The sequence below is a fragment of the Mycteria americana genome, chromosome 5 (assembly GCF_035582795.1).
Source record: "Mycteria americana isolate JAX WOST 10 ecotype Jacksonville Zoo and Gardens chromosome 5, USCA_MyAme_1.0, whole genome shotgun sequence".
Taxonomy (NCBI): Eukaryota; Metazoa; Chordata; class Aves; order Ciconiiformes; family Ciconiidae; genus Mycteria; species Mycteria americana.
The window spans coordinates 8635178-8656824 of NC_134369.1; the positions used below are offsets into that span (position 1 = coordinate 8635178).

The 21647-nt window shown below is 37.1% G+C and overlaps 2 protein-coding genes across 7 annotated transcripts in view; one reads left to right on the forward strand and one right to left on the reverse strand.

Annotated features, from left to right (window-relative positions):
- DNAJC24 (DnaJ heat shock protein family (Hsp40) member C24) overlaps positions 1-9399 on the forward strand; it is a 38981-nt gene extending 29582 nt beyond the window's left edge. For all 5 annotated transcript variants that reach the window (XM_075502057.1, XM_075502058.1, XM_075502060.1 and 2 more), the window contains 2 exons: positions 7951-8019; positions 9017-9399. In XM_075502057.1, the coding sequence (XP_075358172.1) occupies positions 7951-8019; positions 9017-9141 (194 nt within the window). In that variant the 3' untranslated portion in view covers positions 9142-9399. The remainder of the gene's footprint in view (positions 1-7950; positions 8020-9016) is intronic.
- A 778-nt stretch (positions 9400-10177) lies between these two features.
- Positions 10178-21647, reverse strand: part of IMMP1L (inner mitochondrial membrane peptidase subunit 1) — a 37631-nt gene continuing 26161 nt past the window's right edge. The window contains exons 5-6 of one of the 2 annotated variants that reach the window (XM_075502055.1): positions 15252-15362; positions 10178-10403 (exon numbers count right to left, since the gene is read on the reverse strand). In XM_075502055.1, coding sequence (XP_075358170.1) covers positions 10335-10403; positions 15252-15362 — 180 coding nt within the window. In that variant the 3' untranslated portion in view covers positions 10178-10334. The remainder of the gene's footprint in view (positions 10404-15251; positions 15363-21647) is intronic. The other variant, XM_075502054.1, reaches the window with a different exon arrangement.

Below are 21647 nucleotides of genomic sequence, written 5' to 3' on the forward strand. Positions count from 1 at the left end.
TTATACTAACTAAATCTTAATTACTTGGCTCAGAAATTCAGTGGCCAGAGAAGTTCTAAGAAGCTGAAATTCTGTGGGGCTCTATGGTTTTAATTGTGGGGGGTTTTTTTGATTGAATCGTTGAGAATAACAAGTGAATGTGCTTTCATATCTTAATACTGCTTTTCTCTGAAGGTATCACAATGATCTTCTACTAATTTTTTGTGCCTTCAGGCCACAGTATTAAAGAGGAAAGGACAACCCTCAAACCATTTAGAGGTTTGGCTCAAATACTTATCCAAGTCTCTCTGGTCTGGAAATCTTGCAAGAACTGCCTTTTTGTATGTTTTGTGAAAATTTTTCCAATTCATTGTTTTGTCATATCTTTAATGACATCTAAGAATACCCTTTTATAATGGTGAATCTTTTGCTTCCAATCCCTGTGAAAAATTTGGAGGATGGAAAAAAAGCTGCATAACAATTTACTTATTAAGAATGGACTTTTTTTCCTCAACAGATTTCTTCTTAGAGATTTTTCCATTCTGTGTTCGGTATCCCATTTAGAAAAGATGCATATGCAGTTAAAATCAAGTTTGGCAGTAATAATACAAAAAGTTTTTCAGTGAGTTTAGCTTGGAAAAAAACTATTTTATGGTTTTCATATTAGAAGTCACCTGAACCCTGAAAGTTCATGCTTGTGTGTCACAGTTTGAAAGAAGAAAAAACTTTCACAGAATCAGAGAATCACATAGGTTGGAAGGGACCTTCACAGGTCATCTAGATCAATCTCCTACTCAAAGGAAGTCCATATAGGTCACCTTTTCCAGCCTAGTTTTTAATATCTCCAAGGATGGAGATTCCAGAGCTGCTCTTGACAGCCTGTTCCAGTGTTTGAACACCCTCATAGTAGAAAAAACAAAACAAACAAAAAACCCCCAAACAAAAAACAAAATACCAAACCCAGCTGAAACATGTTTTCCTTCTATCAAGTCTGATATAAGGACACTTTTTGCAACTTGTGCGTTTCACGTCTCGTCCTTCCACCATGTACCTCTGAGAAGTCTTCTCTACACCCTCCTATTAGGTAGCTGTAGACAATGAGATGCCTGTGTTCTTTTGGCCTCTCCTTGTATGACGTGTCTCCTAACCCCTGACCATGCTGGCAGTCCACTGGACTTGCTCCTGTATGTCAGTGCTTTGTACTGGGGAGACCAAAACTGGACACAGGACTTCAGATGCAATCTCGTTAAGTGCTGAATAGAGAGGAAAAAAGTCACTTCCCTGGCCTGCTGGCTACACTCTTGCTAATACAGCCCAGTATGGGATTGGCCTTCGCTGCAAGAGTGTCCTGCTGACTCATGTTGAACTTGTTGTCCACCAGGACCTTCAGGTCCTTTTCTGGAAAACTGCTTTCCAGCCAGTTGTCTCCCAGCCTGTATTGGTACATTAGGTTATTCCATCCCAAAAGCAGGACTTAATCTTTGTCGAACCCTTTGATGTCCCTGTCAGCCCATTTCTGTATCCTATCAAGGTCCCTTTGAATAGCAGCCTTGCAACTTTTGTGGATTTTCGTTGACTTAAATACAAAGGAACTCTGTATCTAAACAATCACATAATTAAGATAATTCATTTTACATTTTAATTATTAATGATGAAATGATTAATCGGTCACAATTAAAATTAAATCAATAAACTGGTGACTTTGATTAATTTCTGACACTAAATGTAGCAAATAATTCAAAGCTAATAATGGGATTGACACTAAAACCAGTTGCTTTGTATATATTTTTGGGGCAGAGGGTGGAGAAATTTAAGAATCTAGTTTTTTTTTTTCCATGTATGGCTCCAGTGAGGTTCTATCCAGGATAATATGTTTTTATGTGGTGATGGACACAGGTGTCCATAAAGCAGAAGTGTTTATGGGGTGGGGGATGTAATCACTAGTAGGAGCTGTTGCATCTCAGCACATACCTCCTTTTGATTTTCAATTTTTGTTACATTTTTAGAAAAATATTACAGATGCAGTTTTCATACATGCATACATATTCCAGCATCATTTTCCTTTTGTTCTTGCTTAATTTCTTAGACATAAGGAATTACAGGTCCTAACTGGAATTGCCAGTGTTCCAGCTTGTGCCATTTGTCTCTGAGAACGATGCTGGTTCCATCCTCTGTACCTTCCCTTTAGGCAGTGGGGCACAACAAAAATCTTTCCTTAGCCTAAAATAGCTCATTTTAAAATATCTGGTTGCTAATTCAGCTTCCGCTGACAATACCAATCTCTTTAAAACCTGAAAAATCTTTGAGGATGTGTCCTCACTCTCAGTTAAGTTTCTACTGCAGGTTTAGAAAGGGAGTCTTATATAGGTGTGGTCATAAATTAGGAAAATGAAAAACGAAATAGAAGGTAGCTCCTTCTCCCCTTGCTCCTTCCCCAGTCCTCTCCTAGTACAGTAAACTGAAAAGACTGGTTTGGAGATGGTCACTTTCCCATTAATCCAGTATTCCCTCCTGCTCCAGCAGGAAAGTGATGATTCTGTATTAGACATCAAGATACCTTACGTAATGCGGTAAACAGGATGCCAGAAGAATAACCTTACAAATCCACTATGAGAATAAGCAGGAGAAGCAAGACACAAGCCTACAAAAATGCTTTTAATAGCTACCAGAAATGGCAATCGAACACCTTGACTACCTTATAATAAGAAAGGAAAAAAAATAATGCAGTATATTTTAGTTGTTCCTTGTTAAGAAAATTCCTTCTTAAAAAATACTTTTAAACCAAAATAAAGCTTTTAACATGGCCATTAACTTAGGCTTTTCAGTGTGCCAGGTTGTACTCTTTAAGTGACAGAAGTGTATTTTCATTCTCTAGCCATGGATTTTATGGCTGTAGACCCTCAGCTAGTGCTGGAACACAAGCCTTTTACCACAGCTCTTTGGAGTTAATTCTAATCTGCATTGGCTACAAGTGAAGCAGTATTTTTTTTTTTAACAAACATAGCATTTTGTTATGAAAATTCTTTACATATGACTTTTTAATAATTTCAGGTTAAAGTAAACACAGTTATTTAAGTTTGACTCTCTTGCATTAATTTAAGTAATTGTTTAAAAACTAAATAGCCTATTAGAAAAACTAACTTCTGAAAATACCCAGGTTTTAAGTACTGTGATTTTGATACTTAGTATATACTAGAACAGTATTTGATTGACAAGACATATCTTAAACTTTTTTAGTTATGTGTTTGGTTTTTTAAAAAAAAAAAAATCCTAAGAATATATGACTGATAAAGAGCTAGAAAAATCTTTTAAGTATTATGGCTATTTTTACTATTACCATAAACTGTTAAAAGGGTTAAATTTCCATTTACTGCTTGCAACCCTTGCAACTCAGCCTTAAATAGCCCAAGAAATATTTATTGTATCCTCAAGTGAAACTTAAATACCTTTCCTCTTTTACAATTTCTGAATGACCCAGCAAGGGCTCTAGTAAAGCTTTACTGAACCAAGCTGCTAATAGTTATTTAATGTTGTTCTGTAGCCTGAAAGAATCTCAGTAGATTTTTCCTTTTAATCTCTTTGAATTGCAGGCTCATAAACCTCTCTGATGAGCCTGCCAGTGTTTTCTTAGATCCTGCAGTTGAGACAATGGAGCTGCAGAATCCTTTCACCTCTTGTTGTCAGACAAATCCAATAGATGGCAAAGCCAGGGAGGCTGTACTTCTTGTGAATTAAAATTTGTTTTTCAAGTTATGGTAGATGATCAGGTCCTCATGATTTTCCCTGCATGTTCAGGAACATGTTTCAGAAAGTACGACTCAGTACACAGAGTTTTACAGCTTGAGCACACGTCATATATAAGTAAGCCTACCACAGAACTCTGTACTAGTAATAATACCCGTCTTAACGAACCTTCTCCTCCAGCCAGGGAGTGAAAATCAGAGACTGGTTTACTTCAGAGAACACTAACAGGAGAGTCATGGCTGTAACAATAATGATGTAGATGAAATAAGGAAGAGCACAAGAAATATCAGAGTCACTAACACACTCTGTGAAAACCGTTAGGTTTGTAGTTCTGCTTGTAAGCTCCTCAAACTCATACTGGGCTGTGCCTCTGTTTTCAAATAAGTGGCTAAATCAGTTTCTGCTGCTTAAGGTATATTAGATTGGGTAGTGTATTTAAGAGGAGAACTAGAAAATAAAAAAGCTTTGTTGAACTCTGGAAAATAAGTTTCTTCTACTTGAACCAGATAAGCAAATAAATGCAGCATACAAAACTGGTGGACAAGAGTGGTTACTGGATTACGTGCTAAGTTTGGAGACTTACTCGAGTCAAGAGTACTAATTGGAAATTTACATCTTTTGAGATAACCAGTAAGACGCTTTCAGGCTTGAGCATCAGACTAGGTATAATGATCTCTGTTCAGGCTGGGAATTGTATGAGTGATTAATTTTGCCTGTTGATTTTTTATTATTATTATTTTTAAAATTACAGCTGCAGTAATGAATTGGAAAAGCTTGGTTGAAATTCTGTTTCTGGGGCTTCATGTTGTACTATGTTTGGAATAGAAGAGAGGGCAGACTTTTCCTCAGCCGCCGCCTTCATTACTTTGCAAGTAACTTTACTTCAGGAAGTATGGTAACCTTGTGAATTTGTATCTCGCCAGTTCTCTTCATGGTGGCACATGGTCCATCTGCCCTTTTGGTATTTTTCTCCCAGCAAGACATGACCCAGACCTCCACCTCCAATCGTATAAAACTTGTTCCGAGTGAAGTCCTGCTTCATGAATTCCAAATAAGAAAGCCTGGTTTCTTTTTAATTCAACTTTTTTGCTACCTGTAAATGAAGCTTAGGAAAATCTGTTCTTCCTACAACCTAAGAAACCATTTTCCTTTGTGAATTTTTCTTCCAAGTATTAAAAAACCCAGGTGAAATAGGAAGCATTTGCCTTTTTCACACTGTTCTCACACTTACAGTATTGTCTTCTTCCACCACAGTGGAGAGAAGAACCTGGCGGTAGGTAGATAGGTAGACAGACTTCATTGTGATCTCTGCTTTTTTTTTCTTTCTTCCTCAAAAAAGAGGAGGAGGAATCTTTACTTCCCACAAGGCCTGCTAGAGGAGAGCCTCTAACTGGTTTTGTGGGTGTTTTCAGGACATTCACCGTTCCTGTTCTCATGTTTTGTAGCTAGAAGGCTGTACCAGACTAAGGCCCAGTTAGAGTTATTTGGCAGGAGTTAAGACCATCTGACCTTTTATTTTATTTTGGACATTTCATGCAGTTAACTAATGTTCCGATCAGGTGTTAAGAAAAATGTTGTTACTTTGTATAACTAAAACATTACCCATAGCTCTTGCTTATGTATTGAGAGCATGCACAACAACGAGAATGACTGATTGATCGGTATATCTTGTGGTTTTCTTTCATCTTCACATTCTTGCTGATTTTTTTTTCCCTTTCTTTGACAACAGTAAAGTATTAGGTGTGAGTGGGTTAATTTTCTTTTAATTCTGACCTTTTCATTACAGAATAGGTGTTCAGCAAAGGTAACGTCAAAGAGGCTGTATCGATTCTGTCATTATTTCCAATGTGTCTGATTTGTTTTAATCTCCTTCATTAAAACAAATTTAGATGAGGCCCATTCTCAAAGATCTAGAATGTAATTTCTGCTAAAATTAGAATAGTCATTTAGTTGCAAAATAAAGATGGGACTTAATATTTGGTTGTTGTTGGTTTTTTTTAAACTGGCCTTAAATGTCTAATTTAAAAACCCAAAATGTAAATATTAACTCTTCTTTTTTCTTTTTCCCAGTTATACAGAAGGATAGTTAAAATGCAAGGGGGTCATTTCTCTACTGGTACATTACATTAATACTTCTACCTATGATACTATATTTTAAAACCGATACAGCTGAAAGGTAAATACCGATACAGTGAAAGGTAAACAGTTAAAAAAAAAAAAAAAAAAAAAAAAAACAAAAAATCAACCAACCAACCAAACAAAACCCAAAACCCCCAACAAAATGGATTGGTTAGATTTTAAAGTTAATTTAGATAATTAACTATAGAGAAAGCTGTGACTAGCTATTGCTAGGATTATACTTTCATAGTAGCCTTAAACATCTTCGCAGTGACTTACACTACTTTGTTGTAAGTTAGGAATCTTACTTCTGAAGAGCTTGCTTACGTAGTTAATGTGTGAAATCAACTAATAGAATATTGATGTATGTCTGCTCTCAGTCACTACTTCACTGCTCAAAATCTGGTATCAACTTTTGAAGAGTAAGGTGGCGGCAATCAGATGATGATGTTTGGTGATAAGGAAGGAAACACTCCATTATCCGATCAGATAAAGGTTGGAGATGTGCAGTTTTTCTGGTGTGTTATTGGAGGAGGTAGCTGCAAAGTCCCTTATTTCTATTTCTCAGTCCAGAGCAAAGAGCAGTTATATAGAAGAAGCTGGGAACTGTTTAGAATACCTTACAGTCTAGTGATTAGGTAGGGCAGTCGCTTGGGAATTAAAATAACATAAAATAATCTGGGTCTCTGACCTTTTCAGCAAGTGCTCAATAAGTAGTTCTGGAATAAGAAATTCTTTCACTGCCAACTTACTTTTCATAGAAAGCTGTAGACACCACTATATGCTCTAGAAAGCTTGATGTTATGAAACTATAAAACTTGTTTAAAAACTCACTGATTCAAGAGAAGGAATACGTACTTTCTCAGTAACAACCCAATTTAAACCTTAAATAAGCACTAAGCTCCTGAGTCTTGCCAAATGGAAGGCATTTCTGTGTATGTGCTAAAGATCAGCTTTCAGGTGTTTCAGGTTCTTTAACATACAGCATTTGGGGAGCTGGAGCTTCCAGGTGTCAGGCAGCAGCTGGGAGGTTTTGTCTAGTAAGTTTTAAGGGATTTATGTTTTGGTGGTTTGGTGGGGTTTTTTAAAGTATTACCTTTTATGGCTTCATTTGTGACTTTGTTGACAAAATCTTACATTGTCAAGTTAAAGAACTTGGTGTGAACTTTGTACATCAAATATGAGAGTGTTGATAAATTGCAAAAACCAATTTGTATTTGTATTGCACAGTTTGCATTTGATAATTTCACTTGTATTACCCATGTTTCATTTCATGCTGTACTCAATGTTGGAGGAATTGAGGGGATCAAATGGCAAGAGATCTCACTGGTGCAGGCCAGAACTGACCTTCTTTCTGTACCGAGAGACTCTTTATCATAAAAGAACACTTGGACTAGTCTTCCCCTAAAAGTGTTTTTCATTTATCTTTTGTTAGGAATATCTTTTTGTAGGGATCTTGGTGGTGTTCTCACATGCAACCCTAACATTTACTTGGTGCTGGGGGGGGGGGGGCGGGGGGCGGGCGGGCGGGTGGTTTATTTGGCTTCTCCTTTCGAAAGGAGAATGGGTTGCCTAAGAGAGATGGTGGAGTCACTGTCTGTAGAGATATTTAAAATCTGACTGGATATGGTGCTGGGCAACCTGCTCTAGCTGACCCTGCTTGTGCAGGAGGGTTAGATTAGGTGATCTTGAGAGGTCCATTCTGTGATTTTGTGAAAAGTACAGGTAAGCAGACATTCACAATTTCAGCTTGTGGAATTGTAGTTACAGCCAGGCTTTTAAAAGGTATTTATACCAAAACAAAAGTTTGCCCCTAATTTCACATAATTGTTTGGGATGTGCAAAAGTACTGATTTCAGTTGTCTTAATTTCAGTAATACATCTTGATGATTTACTTTTCCTGGCTACAGTAAGACATTTTCCAGCTTATGCAGAGGGTTGGAAACTAAAGTTTTAGAGAACTGCATTTTTAACTGATAATGTGGTTTAGTTATGGCTCTCTAGTAGGGACCAGATTAACTGCTAGGTATATAAAACTATTAATTTATCAGGAAGAAATAAGGACCTGTATGTTATCGGGGCTGAACATCTGTCATGTTTTCTTTATAGAAGATAATCTGACAAAAGAATGGCCACTACACGCACAAATTTATCTTGAGGATATGTCCTGGAATGAAGGTATGAGTGCCTTATTACTTGTTCCCAGAGACTTTCATTGCCACTGCAAATGTTTTCTATTTTTTCTGCATCTTATACCATTATGTTGTCTTATTGTAAGTTCTACTTTTTTTTATATTTTCCTCAGATTTAGCTATTCTGTTCTCTGTGATTACCTGAAGTGGAACTTAACTTTCTGTGATACTTACTTTGCATTCCTTCTTCATCTCTTCCCCCTGCCTCCCACACTTGCAGTACCACTTCTCACCTAGCTCTCTTCTTGTAGTATAATTGGGTATTTAGATTTCCAGATTCTTCCCAAATCTCTCATGCATCTTCTTGTTCTTTCTGTGATGGTAGACTGCAACTGTCTTCATACAGATTTTTTTTTTTTTCCCCATCTGACAGCGTGTTACTTCTCTCCTTTATATTCCCTAGCTTTTATCATTTACTTGCTTTTTGGATTAATGGCTGATTTTTTTTTTTGCTGTTTTGTTGTGGGTGGGTTTTTTTTCTTAAGCTGTGGGAGGGAAAAATCCCATCTACTTTCCTTTCTTCTATTTTATGTCTGTTTTCTGGGTTAGCAGTCTGTTTTGGAACCATCCTTGACCTGTCATATGTATAATTAACACCCCTTAGTTTGTTCTTAATTGCTCTCTAAAGATCTTGGTACTTTGTCAGAAATACTCATTCAGAAATACTCAGTGATGTAGTCCTCTTAACATATGTCTGTTTCACTGATGTCCACCTTTTCATTATTTGCTCTGTTGAAGACACTACACTGACCCTGGCTGTTTGGCATAAGAATGCCTGACAGTCACTGAAACACATTTTAACAGCATAGTTATTTTTTGAGCAACAGATGGTAGCACAGGTACTGATATTCACAATCCAGCAGTGGGAGGGTCACACACACAAATTATGTTTTGTTATTAAGAGCAGCTTTGTGAAGAAAATCCAAAATAAATTCTTGATTCTTCTCAAGCACTAAAGGCTTTTTTGTTTTCTTTTTTGGCAGATGAACAATGTTATACTCTCTCATGCCGATGTGGTGGGAATTACACTGTCTTCAAGAGTGAAAGCAAAGACATATCTTTAGTTTGTTGTGACACATGTTCACTTGTTATTGAGATCCTTCAATGATTGTTTCAATCAAGCACATTGAGTTACAAACTTTTAAAAAGACTGGACAAATAGGGGACAGCATCTGCTAAGAAATGTATGTTAAAGAAAAGGGGGGCACTACAAGAATGAGTTCAGTCAGGCTTAAGAAAGGAAATGCACCTGTTTGCTAACATAGCTCTGCAGACACATGAGGCTTGGTTTTTTTCCTTCTGCAGCTAAACAGCTAGTTATTAAAAACCTCCACAACAGAACACTAAGTTCTGTACAACTGGAATATATCTCGTGATCTAAACGACATTTCTTTCTCAGCAAACAACAGAATAGCTTCTTTCAATCTCAGTCTATATCAACTATACCTTAGGCCCTACCTCTTCGGTTAAATCCTTTTAACAGCTCAGATGACAAAATTTAATCAGGAGGAATACATGTGAGAATGCTTTGAAGATAATGAAGAGTAAGGTGCATTAATGGGAAACAGGAACATTTTCTATTTCTATGCTAAATATTTAACTTCATTAAATCCTCTCAAGGACTTGAGCCTTGGAAAGAGGTGGCAGAGACTGGCAAATCTAACAGGCTGGTAGCAGGTCTGGTGCCTGTGCACTGGACTGTAACGCTGCATCTACATTAGCTTTTCGGCTTGGAGCAGGAGCACACTTTCGAACCGACTCTCTCTGTCATGCAAACAAATGCAGTCTTCATTCCTTAGATGAAAACTAACCAGGAAGCTGTGCTCTGGGCTCTACTGGGCACACAGTCCACCAGGCCAAACTAGAGCCAGTTTAAGGAAAACCCTACAAAACACGTAAGTGACTAGCAGATCCGGAACCCCACTGTTAACGTTTCCAGTCCCAGTCTCACACCACTTGCTAATGTAGGCATAGCCTATGCATGGCTCTGGATGTGACAATATAATAGTGCATTGTGCCTTTTTCATCCCTTGTTAACAGTCAATGCTAACCTTGGCTTGTAGTAAAACCCCAAACTTTCTAATAAATCTAAGTACTTACTGTAAACAGCCAGAGGAAACAGAGTGAGAGGCATATCATTTTTGTTGATGACAGCAGTGTATCATTCCCACTTTCAAGTTAGAGGTAATCTCAGAAAGAGACATCTTTGTCAAATAATACTTGTGTTTATTCTAAACAAAAATAGTTCTATTGATTTTAGTAGAAAATATTATGAAAGCTGGCAATAGTCACTTAAATCTTTTAATCATCAAGAAACCTATGGCCATTGGGGCTTGCACGTAGAAATCCAAAGTCATTCAGAGGCCAGATCTGTAAAATAAAATACAGTTATAAGAGACTTTTATCACAACTCAAAGTTCAGTATTTTCATTTGTTATTATTATAATCATTTAATAAACTGCATAATTTTTTAGCTCTTTGGTTGACAGCGTATATGACCTTTTCTCACCTGTGTGTTTCTTTTACTAGGAGTAATAAATACTATATATCAGGAGGAATCATCATTCTATAGTGGCGAGACACAACACTAATTAATACGTGGCATGCTTTGCTATGGAGAGCCTCACAAATTACATTATTATTTTCTAGGAATGCATTCATTTCCAAGGCTGAAAAAAAATCTTTCAAATGCAAAGTTTTCTAGCTTGTAAACCTCTTAACAACTTAAAAGACAGAGTATATGTTTTTGATCCATCTAGGAGAAGAAAGAATACCATGAACATTACCTCCCAGTGAAAGTAGTTCTGTGAGGTGTACATTTGTATTTTCAAAGATGGGTGTTCAAAACTGCAAACACCAAACCTTGGAAAAAAAAATTCATAGGCTTATAGGTAAGTTTATACCATGCAAATAGGTATAAAGGGGTGGAGTGCCTGCCACCATCAGGGGCTCTTCTGAGAAGGGGACTAATATGGGGAAAAAGAAGGAGCACAAATCATGACCAAGTACAAGCACAAGTATCAGAGAATGATGCTCACCAGTAAGACAAAACTTTCTCTCCAGAAATTAACTATATAGCTGTTCATACTACTGAATGTTCCCAGGAGTGCTTTCCTCTGAACATTCACTAATTACATGTAGGCTGGTCTTGGATAAAAAAAAAAAAAGTAACAGGTAATCAAGGACATTCTTTTACACTTTGTCCTTTGTCTCCCTTGACTGCCTGTGTGTCTCTGCTACACATTCTTTCAAAGATGGCACGAGGGGATCAGCAGGAAGAAGGGAAAGAGATGATGTTGAAGAATGAATGCCCTTCTGTGGCTCTAGTCCCATAAAAATCTCAGACCTTGCTGAAGATGAAGCAACCTAGACAGAGAAGATGATGCACTACCCTGTTCCCAAAGCATCTGTTAGTAGGATGGTTATCTTGCTCATTTTTTCCTTAGAATTTGATCTTAAGGAAGGTATGCAGTCACCTTCCAGGAACAGCAACTTACTGTAACTGAGTTCATGGAATGCGGAGTTCATGGAGCCTTTGCTGCTTTCTGTGTGGAGTGAAAAAGTAATTTTCCCGGTTTAAAAGATGAAGCACAGTGCCAAGGTTCAATATTTCAAACCCCATGACTAGTCCCCAGCACTGAAGACAAGACAGAAGAGGCAGAGGCAGGTAAGGATGGGAGACTGAGTAGCAAGACAGCATCAACTTACTACTAGACTGGGACTGTGCGCTGCTAGAAGCTCCCTAGACTTGCCTCTGTCAGGCCCCTTGCAGCACTGTGCTAAGTTGCCAGGAGCTGGGTTGTGCCTGGGCCCTCAGGAAGACAGAAGGATGAGTCATTTCCAGGACCTCGAGTTCTGTGGATGTGAAAAAGGCTCAAAGCTCTCTTGTGCAAGTATCTTAGAAAATACATGTCTTTTTTGGCATGTGCAGTTAAGGAAGAGCGTGAGGAACATCTGCTGATATACAGAAATACAGAGAGGTAACGTCTTGTCTCTATATGCATATTAGCCAGTGAGCTATTTTAAGTTCCACACAAATATATAGAGATACGAACCAACAACAGAAGGATATTTGTGATCTTGGTTAGAAGCAAAGCTATGGAATTCAAGGCTCTCCAGAGGGCCCACGCTGGCTGCAGGCTGGGTGTCAAGTCTTTGTTTGGCCTCAAAGGCAAACGGGAGTAAAAGGGAGTAGCAATATCCCATGTTACAAATCTAAGCTGATCTGAGTAAAGGCCCGGAGAAGGAAGCTTCTTAGGCCATTCGCTACAGCACAAATCTCGTTTCAGGCAACTCAAATCACACCTATTGCAACTTGACTTTCTTTCACTGAAAGAAAGCCAAATTTGTTTTAAATATTGTTTTGACAATTTAGTTTCAAATTCATCACCATAATTCTAGTGGTAGCGTTAGACTGAAAATGATGTTTTATCTAGTCTGCGTGCAGGAGAGGATGCGAAAAACAATACTCATACTTCTATGGGAAACAAAGACATGCCACTATGTAGTAATTCCCAACTCTTTTAAAGTTATGACAGAAGTTGGCTGTGACTTGTTTGTTCAAACTGGCTAGTCCAATTAGCAGCTATTTCCCCTTGCCCTCTTTGATTTGGCCTACATAGATTTGATCTGATGGATGGGGGATAAATGGGGCTAACTAGCTCTTTTGAAGATACACTACAGGTCTATTTCTGACATGGAGCCTAAGTCCAGGGAATACACAGGATATCCTACCTAGGACAGGATGAAGCATGAGTTCTGTCAAGTGGGACTCCCTAGGCTTTACTGAATTTGCAGTTACTTTACTTTGATTTCAATGGCCTTTTTATGGAATGAACTTGTCTCTCAGAGCAGCAGTTGATATGGTGGCAGGGAGGAAAAGGGGCAAATAAAATCAAGTATCATTATTTCTGTATGGGTTAAAAACTGGTGCACCAACATTGATGGGGAATCTTAGGTCTAAACTTCACAGATAAGCTACAGAGGGAATTAACATTTATGTTTTCCCAAGAATAGGTTGCCTAAACAAACTTGGTACAAGCTTGCTCTCTTCTGTTGAAATCCATTACTTCCAAATTAGATTTTTTTTTCATCCATTCTAAAAATGTAACTTAGCATTCAAAGGCACTGTTACATCTGCTTCTCCAAAACCCACTTTAAGATAAAGCCACATAAGCTTCCATTCTCAAGGCAGTTAAAGATTTTTCATGAAAGAGAAGCCAAACCTCTAGTAGACTACATTAAAAAGCATATGTAGGTTTCTTGGCCAGTGGTCTACTAATTAGCTACCGCCACACGGACTAGCCGTATTCTGCTGCCTTTCACTGTAATGTTGAATAGCAATATACAATACAAGCAAGATCACTGCATTCTAATGTGAATTATGATAAACAACCCAAACTATAAACACTCAATTTGAAGAATAAACCCATTTTTGCTTTTGTTAGGCACCATATACTTAAATCTCATTAAAATCTTAATAATCACTACCCTATACACCATCATAAAAAAACTGCTATAAAAGTTGATTAAATAATAATTTTGATTAAGTATCAAGTGATTGCATACTATCTTTTTAAACAGACAATATTCTGGAGTCCTAAAGTACTACTTCAATATGTAATATCTGTGTGTAAGTTCCATTCATTTACAGAGTTTACTGCTTGCTAAATTTAGGGTTCAGTCCTGTCAGTCACTGCATTAAAGTCTCTCAAACATCTTCCTTGTTGGGGTACAAGCTGGACACAAATTTATTGCTGTGGAGGGGTACTGTGAATAATTATGGCTGTCCACATACATAGGTTCTTAATATAGACATTATTTGCTAACAGTCCCCTTAAAGTAGTAAACAGCAGTTTTTCTATACTAGTACATGAGTTGGAGAATTCTTTTTTTCAGTTGGATTATTAATACCACATTCTTATTAAGAGGGCTGTCAGCATATTAGCATCATTTGTATTTTAGCAGTTAATAATCCAAGCTAAAACTTGGGTCATAAAAATAGCCCTATTTAGAATTAGCATTTTTTCCTCTGGTGTGCATGGTAAGGCAAACAATACAGAGGAGGAACAGAGAGCACTCAATAGGCACTTGGGAAGAACTCAAAGCAAATGCTATCCAGAAAGAACAGAGGTCAGACAAAACTCGGTGGTGGGGCTGAGGGGGACATGTTATTTGGGGTTTAGTAAGCAATTAGTGATTATGGTCAATAGCTGCAAGGTTTTTTGAAAAGTCCTAAGTTGGGTTCATAAAAACTGCAAGTATATAAAACTTTGTTAGATTGGAAAGATCTAATCTTCCCTGTGCATGTAATACAGCTGTGCTAAATTATGTTTTTGTGGATGTGTTGCAATATATGGAGAACAGTTTTCAAAACCTTTTTTTATTGTTCTGAATGGCACCATTTTAAATCTAGCTTTCTAAGAGCTGGTGCATAAGTCTATAATACATACTCCCTTGTTTCTTAATTAAACTTTTTATGGAGAGGAAATTGTCTTAGTTTCTTCTTTTTGGTAAATGAGTAAATTAATAATGCAGATAATATGAAAAAGTAATTTAGCGTGAAATAAAGCTGTAGAATTGTTGAAACATAAGGAGAAGGAACCATGGAGGTTTAATACAATACAATATTAATTCAAAGCTTTTTTTTTTTTAAATAAAAATGTGGCGGACAATTATGGTGGCACAGATTTGACTTTACTGTTAAGATTTTTTCACAGACTTAGTTTAAAAAGCAGCAAACCCAGTCTACGTGTCTAAAGTGCGTATGCAAGTCCTAGAAAGATAACCTTTTCCTCCATCTTTGTTTGTTGAACTACAGAACTACACTTCTCAAATTACAACAACAGTGAAATATGGAGCTGCCCTTTTCTACCATTTTGCAGAGGCAAGAATCAAATTAAGGATGGAACATAAATCCATGCAGTAGGGTGTATGTGGGTGTATGTTTGTGTTTTTATCAGGTTTGGATTTGCTTGCAAAATAATTCATTCAGTTTTTAGAGGCAGTGACTGCTCAAAGAGTGCTGCTCAAAAAACAAGTCCTCCCTCAAAAAACACCCCACCGTTCTTGAATTATCCTTTTACAGTAAGTGTTCAGGCTTTCCTTTACATTTGCTTTGGCCAGACAGTTAAGGAGGGAAGTTTTAATACCTAACACCCAGGCATTAAAAATGTATTAATGAAACTATTTCTAGACAGATACTATAAATATATATACCTTAAAACAAATGCGTCCTCTTATCAGTCCGTAAGGAACAGGTCCATAGCACCTGGAATCTGTAGAATTCCTGAGATTATCACCTTCTAACCAAACATGTCCTTTAGGCACCTATGATTAAGCAAGATTGAAATGTAAAAATAAAATAGAATAGAATGGTATTAAGCATAGCTTGCCTTACAATATATTTTCGGATTTCTGTGTTCTGTATTTCATGACTGTATAACAAACTAATTTTTTATTGAATCTAGTAAGACACAGTGCCAGATTTGGAGGGATGAGAAGGAGTGCTCCAAAGTATCTGTTCTATCATGTGCTCAAAAAACAATGGTTTGCAACAAAAAATCCAAAATGAAGATGTAAGAGGTTAGACCAATGTGACAGGGTCATTAATTTAATAGACTTCAAAAGAGGTCATTAGGATGTTGACTGAAAATCTGCCCTCCTGTCGCAGTAACAGCATGAACAGGGCAGCCACACACTCATCAACATCCTGGGGCCAGCACCAAGGCTAGACCTGTTAGTAGATTCATGATGAACTAACTGGTAATTGATTGTGACATCAATTACGAATAATCTCATCATTTTATCGGAGTAGGCTTGTCAAAGTTCTAATTAAGATCACAGTTCATTCTATGTGCAGGCAGAATCCACAACACATTATATTGCAATAATGATGACCACAAAACAGCAAATCCCTTTTTATAATTTGAAAATTAATGATGGTGACCTTATACTATATGACAAAGACCTTTCATTGCCTATATATATTATGCATTAACTATATTACATACCATAGATTCATGGCATTCACTGACTGACTCAATGACAAAATGAGAAATAGCAACATAGCTGTATTAGTTGCCTAAATAAGAGTATAAAGCTTTCATATATGAAAGAGTTGCTACTATAAGTCTTAAACTAAGATTTTTGCTTGGAATATACACTATTTTGATAGGCTTTTAAAAAAACATTTCAGATATAAATAACCTCTTACAAGTTACGAAATAAAATACTTAATAATTATTTTTCTCATCTGTTTTTGTTTCTAAAATTCTAAACCAGGCTGAAAATTTAAAAGTAGCAACATATTCTCAATCTAGATGATATTTAATGTGGACTTTAAGTTAACATGCATTTTTCCAAAACCAAGTTATGTACTTGAAACATTAGTATGCCCACAAGTCAGAGGAAAAAAAAAATACAGAAACAAAATTAAAAAAAAAAAAAATCAAATGAAACTCAGAGGTTGAGCAGTATAAACATTAATGTTTTAGAAATAAGCCACATGGACTCATAAATACAATAGTCTATATATACAGAATTCAATGATAACAGACTAAACAAAACAAAATACCAGTGTAGTAGTGAAGTCTGGATGTAAACCATTAAGAAAAAAACCAGGTCCCCCAGATAAACATTTGAGAGAAATGCAGTTGAAGTGTAATTGTTGGTACTTATAGGTGTCTGGCCAGGTGACATTTATTGGGAACCTTGTCTTTAAATAAGCCTTTTAGGCTCTTGCTTAGTCATGCTCCTGCCTGCCTGTTGCCAGACTAGGATCTGAGGACAGCACGCTACCTGAGAGTCCCTTTGTTGAGCTGTGGCAAATGTGTAAGCTACAGATTAAGAACCAATAGTTTGTCTCTGATAGTGGCAAAAAGAGATCCTCATCATGGAAAGCATATGTGAGCCTGTCCATCTCCTCCCAACCACCCCCCTGTATTTCTCTGGTATCCAGGATAGGTGCTTTAGGCATGTCGGAGGGCATACATCCCTGCCCCATCGTTTTAGAATCCATATGTAGAGCCGTAGACCAGCAATATGTCTAAACCCTTTTGAAACCTACCGATACTGTCTCCTTCCACAGTCTCCTGGATAAAGGATTGCTGCCTTGTTTGTTTTAAACTGATCTGCTAGTTCTAGCAAGGTCCTTTACTTCTTGTTCTCCCAGTCCTTCAATACAGGAATTCCATATTCAGCTTGTCTTCCTCCTTTGTTATTTTGTGGGCTTATCAAATTGCTGGTATGTGCATGGAAGAGCTTTCTCTGGGAAGGCAGCTGGTTTCAGCTAGATGACTTTGGCCCTCCTCCTACCCAAGCAGCTTTGCAAACAAAATAACCAACCAGAAGTCAATTTAAAATAAATAAATTTAAAAAAAAAAAAAATCTATCCAGAGGCAAATGACCTGTGTAGAATATACACCTCATCACATGTGGACAGAAGTTTTTGACCGGTCTCCATTTGAGAATGTCCTGACATTCCTGTTTTCCTCAAAAATTCTGCGGTATACAGCCTGTTTAGAATGTCCAGCAGCAATTGTTAGGTTAGCTGGATATTCATCTTCACTTATTCACAGCGTACCCACCTAAAGCATTCACTGTGTCCACATCTTACACGAGTTTGTTTTTCAGGTGCGTATTACAATGCAAAGCAGCGTTCTGACCTTTCTGGTGCAAACTCTCCTGTCCAGCACCTACCAGAACTACAAATCATACATCCAACTACTGTCATTTTGGAAGACTATCTCAGCAAATATACAAAAAGGAAAAGCATGAATCACTACGAAAGGAAGATTTTTTTAAATTAAATAAAAAAGCAAACCCACATTAACATTTCACATTTCTGAAAAAGCGTCACTTCTTGCAATGTGCTCCTGGTTCACACACGGGACACTACCAGCTCCCCTTCTACTTTACTGGTTCCCATGCTTGCTCACTTTCCCCGACTCATAGGCTCATGAAGTTCATCTGTTACTATGTGAAATAAGGACCCACTCCATAACACAAGTATATCCAAACACTTCTAGACCTTCCCATCTTTCTTCCACGCTCCAAAAGTATAAAAAATAAAGTGGTTTTGCCACCTGTGGCACATCACTTACTACTTTTAATACGACTAATAATTACTTGTCTAGACAAGATGTTCATAGTTTGCATTCCAGATAGAATATTTGCAATAAAGTATATTCCTATATCCTGAAATTCACCACTTATGGTAACTTTCACAGTTCTCCATGGAAAGTATGACAGGACCTTATACCTCTAAATTTGTTGTTGAGCGTACTGTCACAATGTATGATTCATCTAGAGATAATACAGTCTACTACCTTTGTATGGTGCCTGTCCATCATCTAGGCACTTCACTACAACCTAGAATTAAGACAAGCAATAAAAATCACATGAATTACATGAAAGTGTAAAACCAAATACCAGTGACAGGCCATAATCATTAATTTAAAAAAAAAAAGTTGTTTACACCCCTTTGAAATAAAGGCTAAAGCCAGACTCCTTCAAGGGTTTATGCACCAAGCTATTTCTAGACCAGATCACTGATTTCAGTAGGATTACTCACATTGATTAAAGTTAACTTTGAGTATCAACCTTTGCAGAATTGGGACCCAATTTGAAATGCCTCAAAGCTATGCAAGCACAGCAGCTGGGAATAAGATACATTTTTAACCGAAGGAAAAAAAAAAAACTATTGAAAACTTGTATTTGTAGTAAGAATATATTAATTACACACCAATAGGCTGCTACTACCAAAAAACCCAAGGCAACGGGAAAGCCACTTACGTGACAATGCACAATGTTGCATTTTGGTACCTACAGGCCATGGACTATGGACCTCTTACACCAAAATTAATTGTATCTAAGTAGTACAACTGAAATCACAGTTACCATCACTACACACAGCAAGATTGTGCATCCAATAACATTTTTTGAAAAAAATATTGATTAAGAGTGCCAAAAGCATTTAACTTAGGCTGGGCAGCATTTCAGTTCTCCCTTATACATAGGCCAGAACTAAGATGTGAAAGTCTCCCAAGCCCTACAACTGAATTTTCACATAACTAACGAGTGGGTCACAGGCAAAACCAGCAATTCCACAGCAGCAGCGCAGGTTCACGTGAAAACACACTGCCTCTGATCATCTGCAGACTACTCTCTTCGCCTCAGCAACCCTTGTGCCTCTGGTTTTGTGCAGATTATCTGAGGATTTATTTCCAAGGAACCACAGTTCTCCAGCAAAACCGGTTATCCGAGGTGCAGCTTATATGCATGAGAATACAGGACACTGATCAGACACAGGACTCTTCCCCCTTCTCCCTTCCAAGGCTCTGAGGGCTCTAGTACAGGAGCAGATAGACCAGAAGAGCAAGATTATCATTTGGAACAACTGAGCTTGCAGCAGTAGCTTATTCTGTCTCAGCTCAGATAAATAAGCATCTTTCACTGCAACAACCTGGCTGCATTTGCAGGGCTGTTGTCATTTACTTAGTGGTATAGTTAAAGTGGCAAAACTGAAGTACAGGTATTCGATGCATACTTACTAGCATAAACCATTAATTTACATAAATGGGCAGGGGAGAATCAATAAAGAATTATATTCTTTTGGTCTTTTTACATGACACCAAATTTTGTTCTTTGAGTAATCTCACTGACTTCAAAACCAAGAGGTGAGATGCTTGCACTGCATTAACTGGCATACTAGAAAACTAATATACTGCAAATAAGATTAACTGATTAAATTATCTGCCTCAAAAATACCCCCAAACCCAACTAAATGAAAATAGGCTTTTGTGGTTTGGGCTGTTTTTTTGTTTTGGTGGGATGGTGGGTTTTTTGTGGGGTTTTTTTTTTTTTTGGTTTGTGATTTTGGGGGACTTGGGGGGGGGGGTACTGAAGAGGGAGAAAAAGGGATTTTTAATAGATAAGCGGAGAATTATAAACATGAATCTCTTGCAGTCTCTCCTTTTGGAATTCCAAGTAGTCTGTGTTTGTCAAAGACCATCAGCATGTACAATCAGCTGGCAGTAGATGAAGTTTGAACTTTCATAAGGTCACAGGTATTCACATCACCTCCAGCAATATCAAAGTTTCAAACTTAAGAAGAACTTCAACTCATTCCCATCTTTTCTTTTCAGTTCAGAGGCTTCCTTCTTGAGCTATGATAAGAACTAATCTCAGTGCTGGACAAAAGAATAAAGTCTGCAAATTCTCATCTATCCCTACTAAGGTCTATTTAAGTGCCTCCTACTTTGGTGCAAGCAACAAATGTAATTGCTTCATGGCCTGCGGGTGTTCACTTAACAAAAGAAGCTTTTGTGCATAAACCACAGGTGTTACCTTTCTTGATTAAAGTGAAATATGATGAAAAGAATCTACAATATCAAATGACAAATTTACTAAATACTGATTAGATTGCCTTATTTAAGTAAATTGCATCTAGTTAGGATAAAATATACACCACAGAAATGCGGGAATTTGTTTTATCACTCTATACTTAAAGTCTCACATAACTATTCCTTAATCCTTTATTTATTAATTCAGAACCAAGAGTGAATAATGCTTAACAGATACTTTTTTAATGATCCAGTTGCTCTAGGCACCATTTCGGTAGGCTTATCATAAACGTTGTTCATATTAAGGTTGCCATCTATATAAACCCCAACCACGTTAATTAGCTCAGTGTTTTCAAAATCAGCATAAGCATTTACATTTCCTTTTTTGTGCTGGAAAAAGCTATGAAATGGTAGCAACCACGGTGGAACTTTAACAGTATAGCAGATCTTAAATCAGCGTGTTCTAAGTGTCACTAAAAGGCTGAATTACCTGGAATTTAATACTTCTTAGAATAATACAACAGAATGAATTTACCTTAAATTCATAGGTACTTCCAAACAGTTTAGCATTTTCCTTTTACTTATTGAACAGTTTAAGCTGCTTATGAATAAGACATAATATACTTAGCCCAGTTTGTTTAAATACACATATTAAAAAGAATATATTATGGCCTTGGTCCAGATTATTATGAGAAAAGATGACAATGAAACACTAACAGGTTTCTATGCAGAAGTTAAATTCACTGTGATGAAATACGTTGTATTTCAACGTAATACAACAAATAGTTGTATTACGAATTCATTCTCTATATTAAGTCATTGGTTGTTTTAATAGAAAACTTATAAAAAGGTAAGATACGGAGACTTGTCTATAAGTTTTGAAATTAATTATTAACCAATATTAAAATCACATAACCTTCAATGGTAGCAATGTTAACTCATACACTACAAGGAAACTAAGGTACATTAACTTAGATTTGAATTTGTAAGACATTTTTCTCTATTATGCAAGCATACCAGTTGGGCGTTGTTTGTTAATAACAATTTGGGGAAGCTGTTCCAGTAATCTGTCAAAGCATTCCTAGGTTGGTTGAATGTTTGTTTTTTAACCATTGTTGCTCCTTCTAAACTTTGTGTAATGCACAAGTAGGTACTGCTGTTCCTGAGCTTGCTTACTTGGAACTTAAGAGGTTTGATCACTGCACTCACTGCTTTATGGGAGAGGGCACAGAATTTTCACATCAGAAATAGCTATGCCAGTCAAATAACA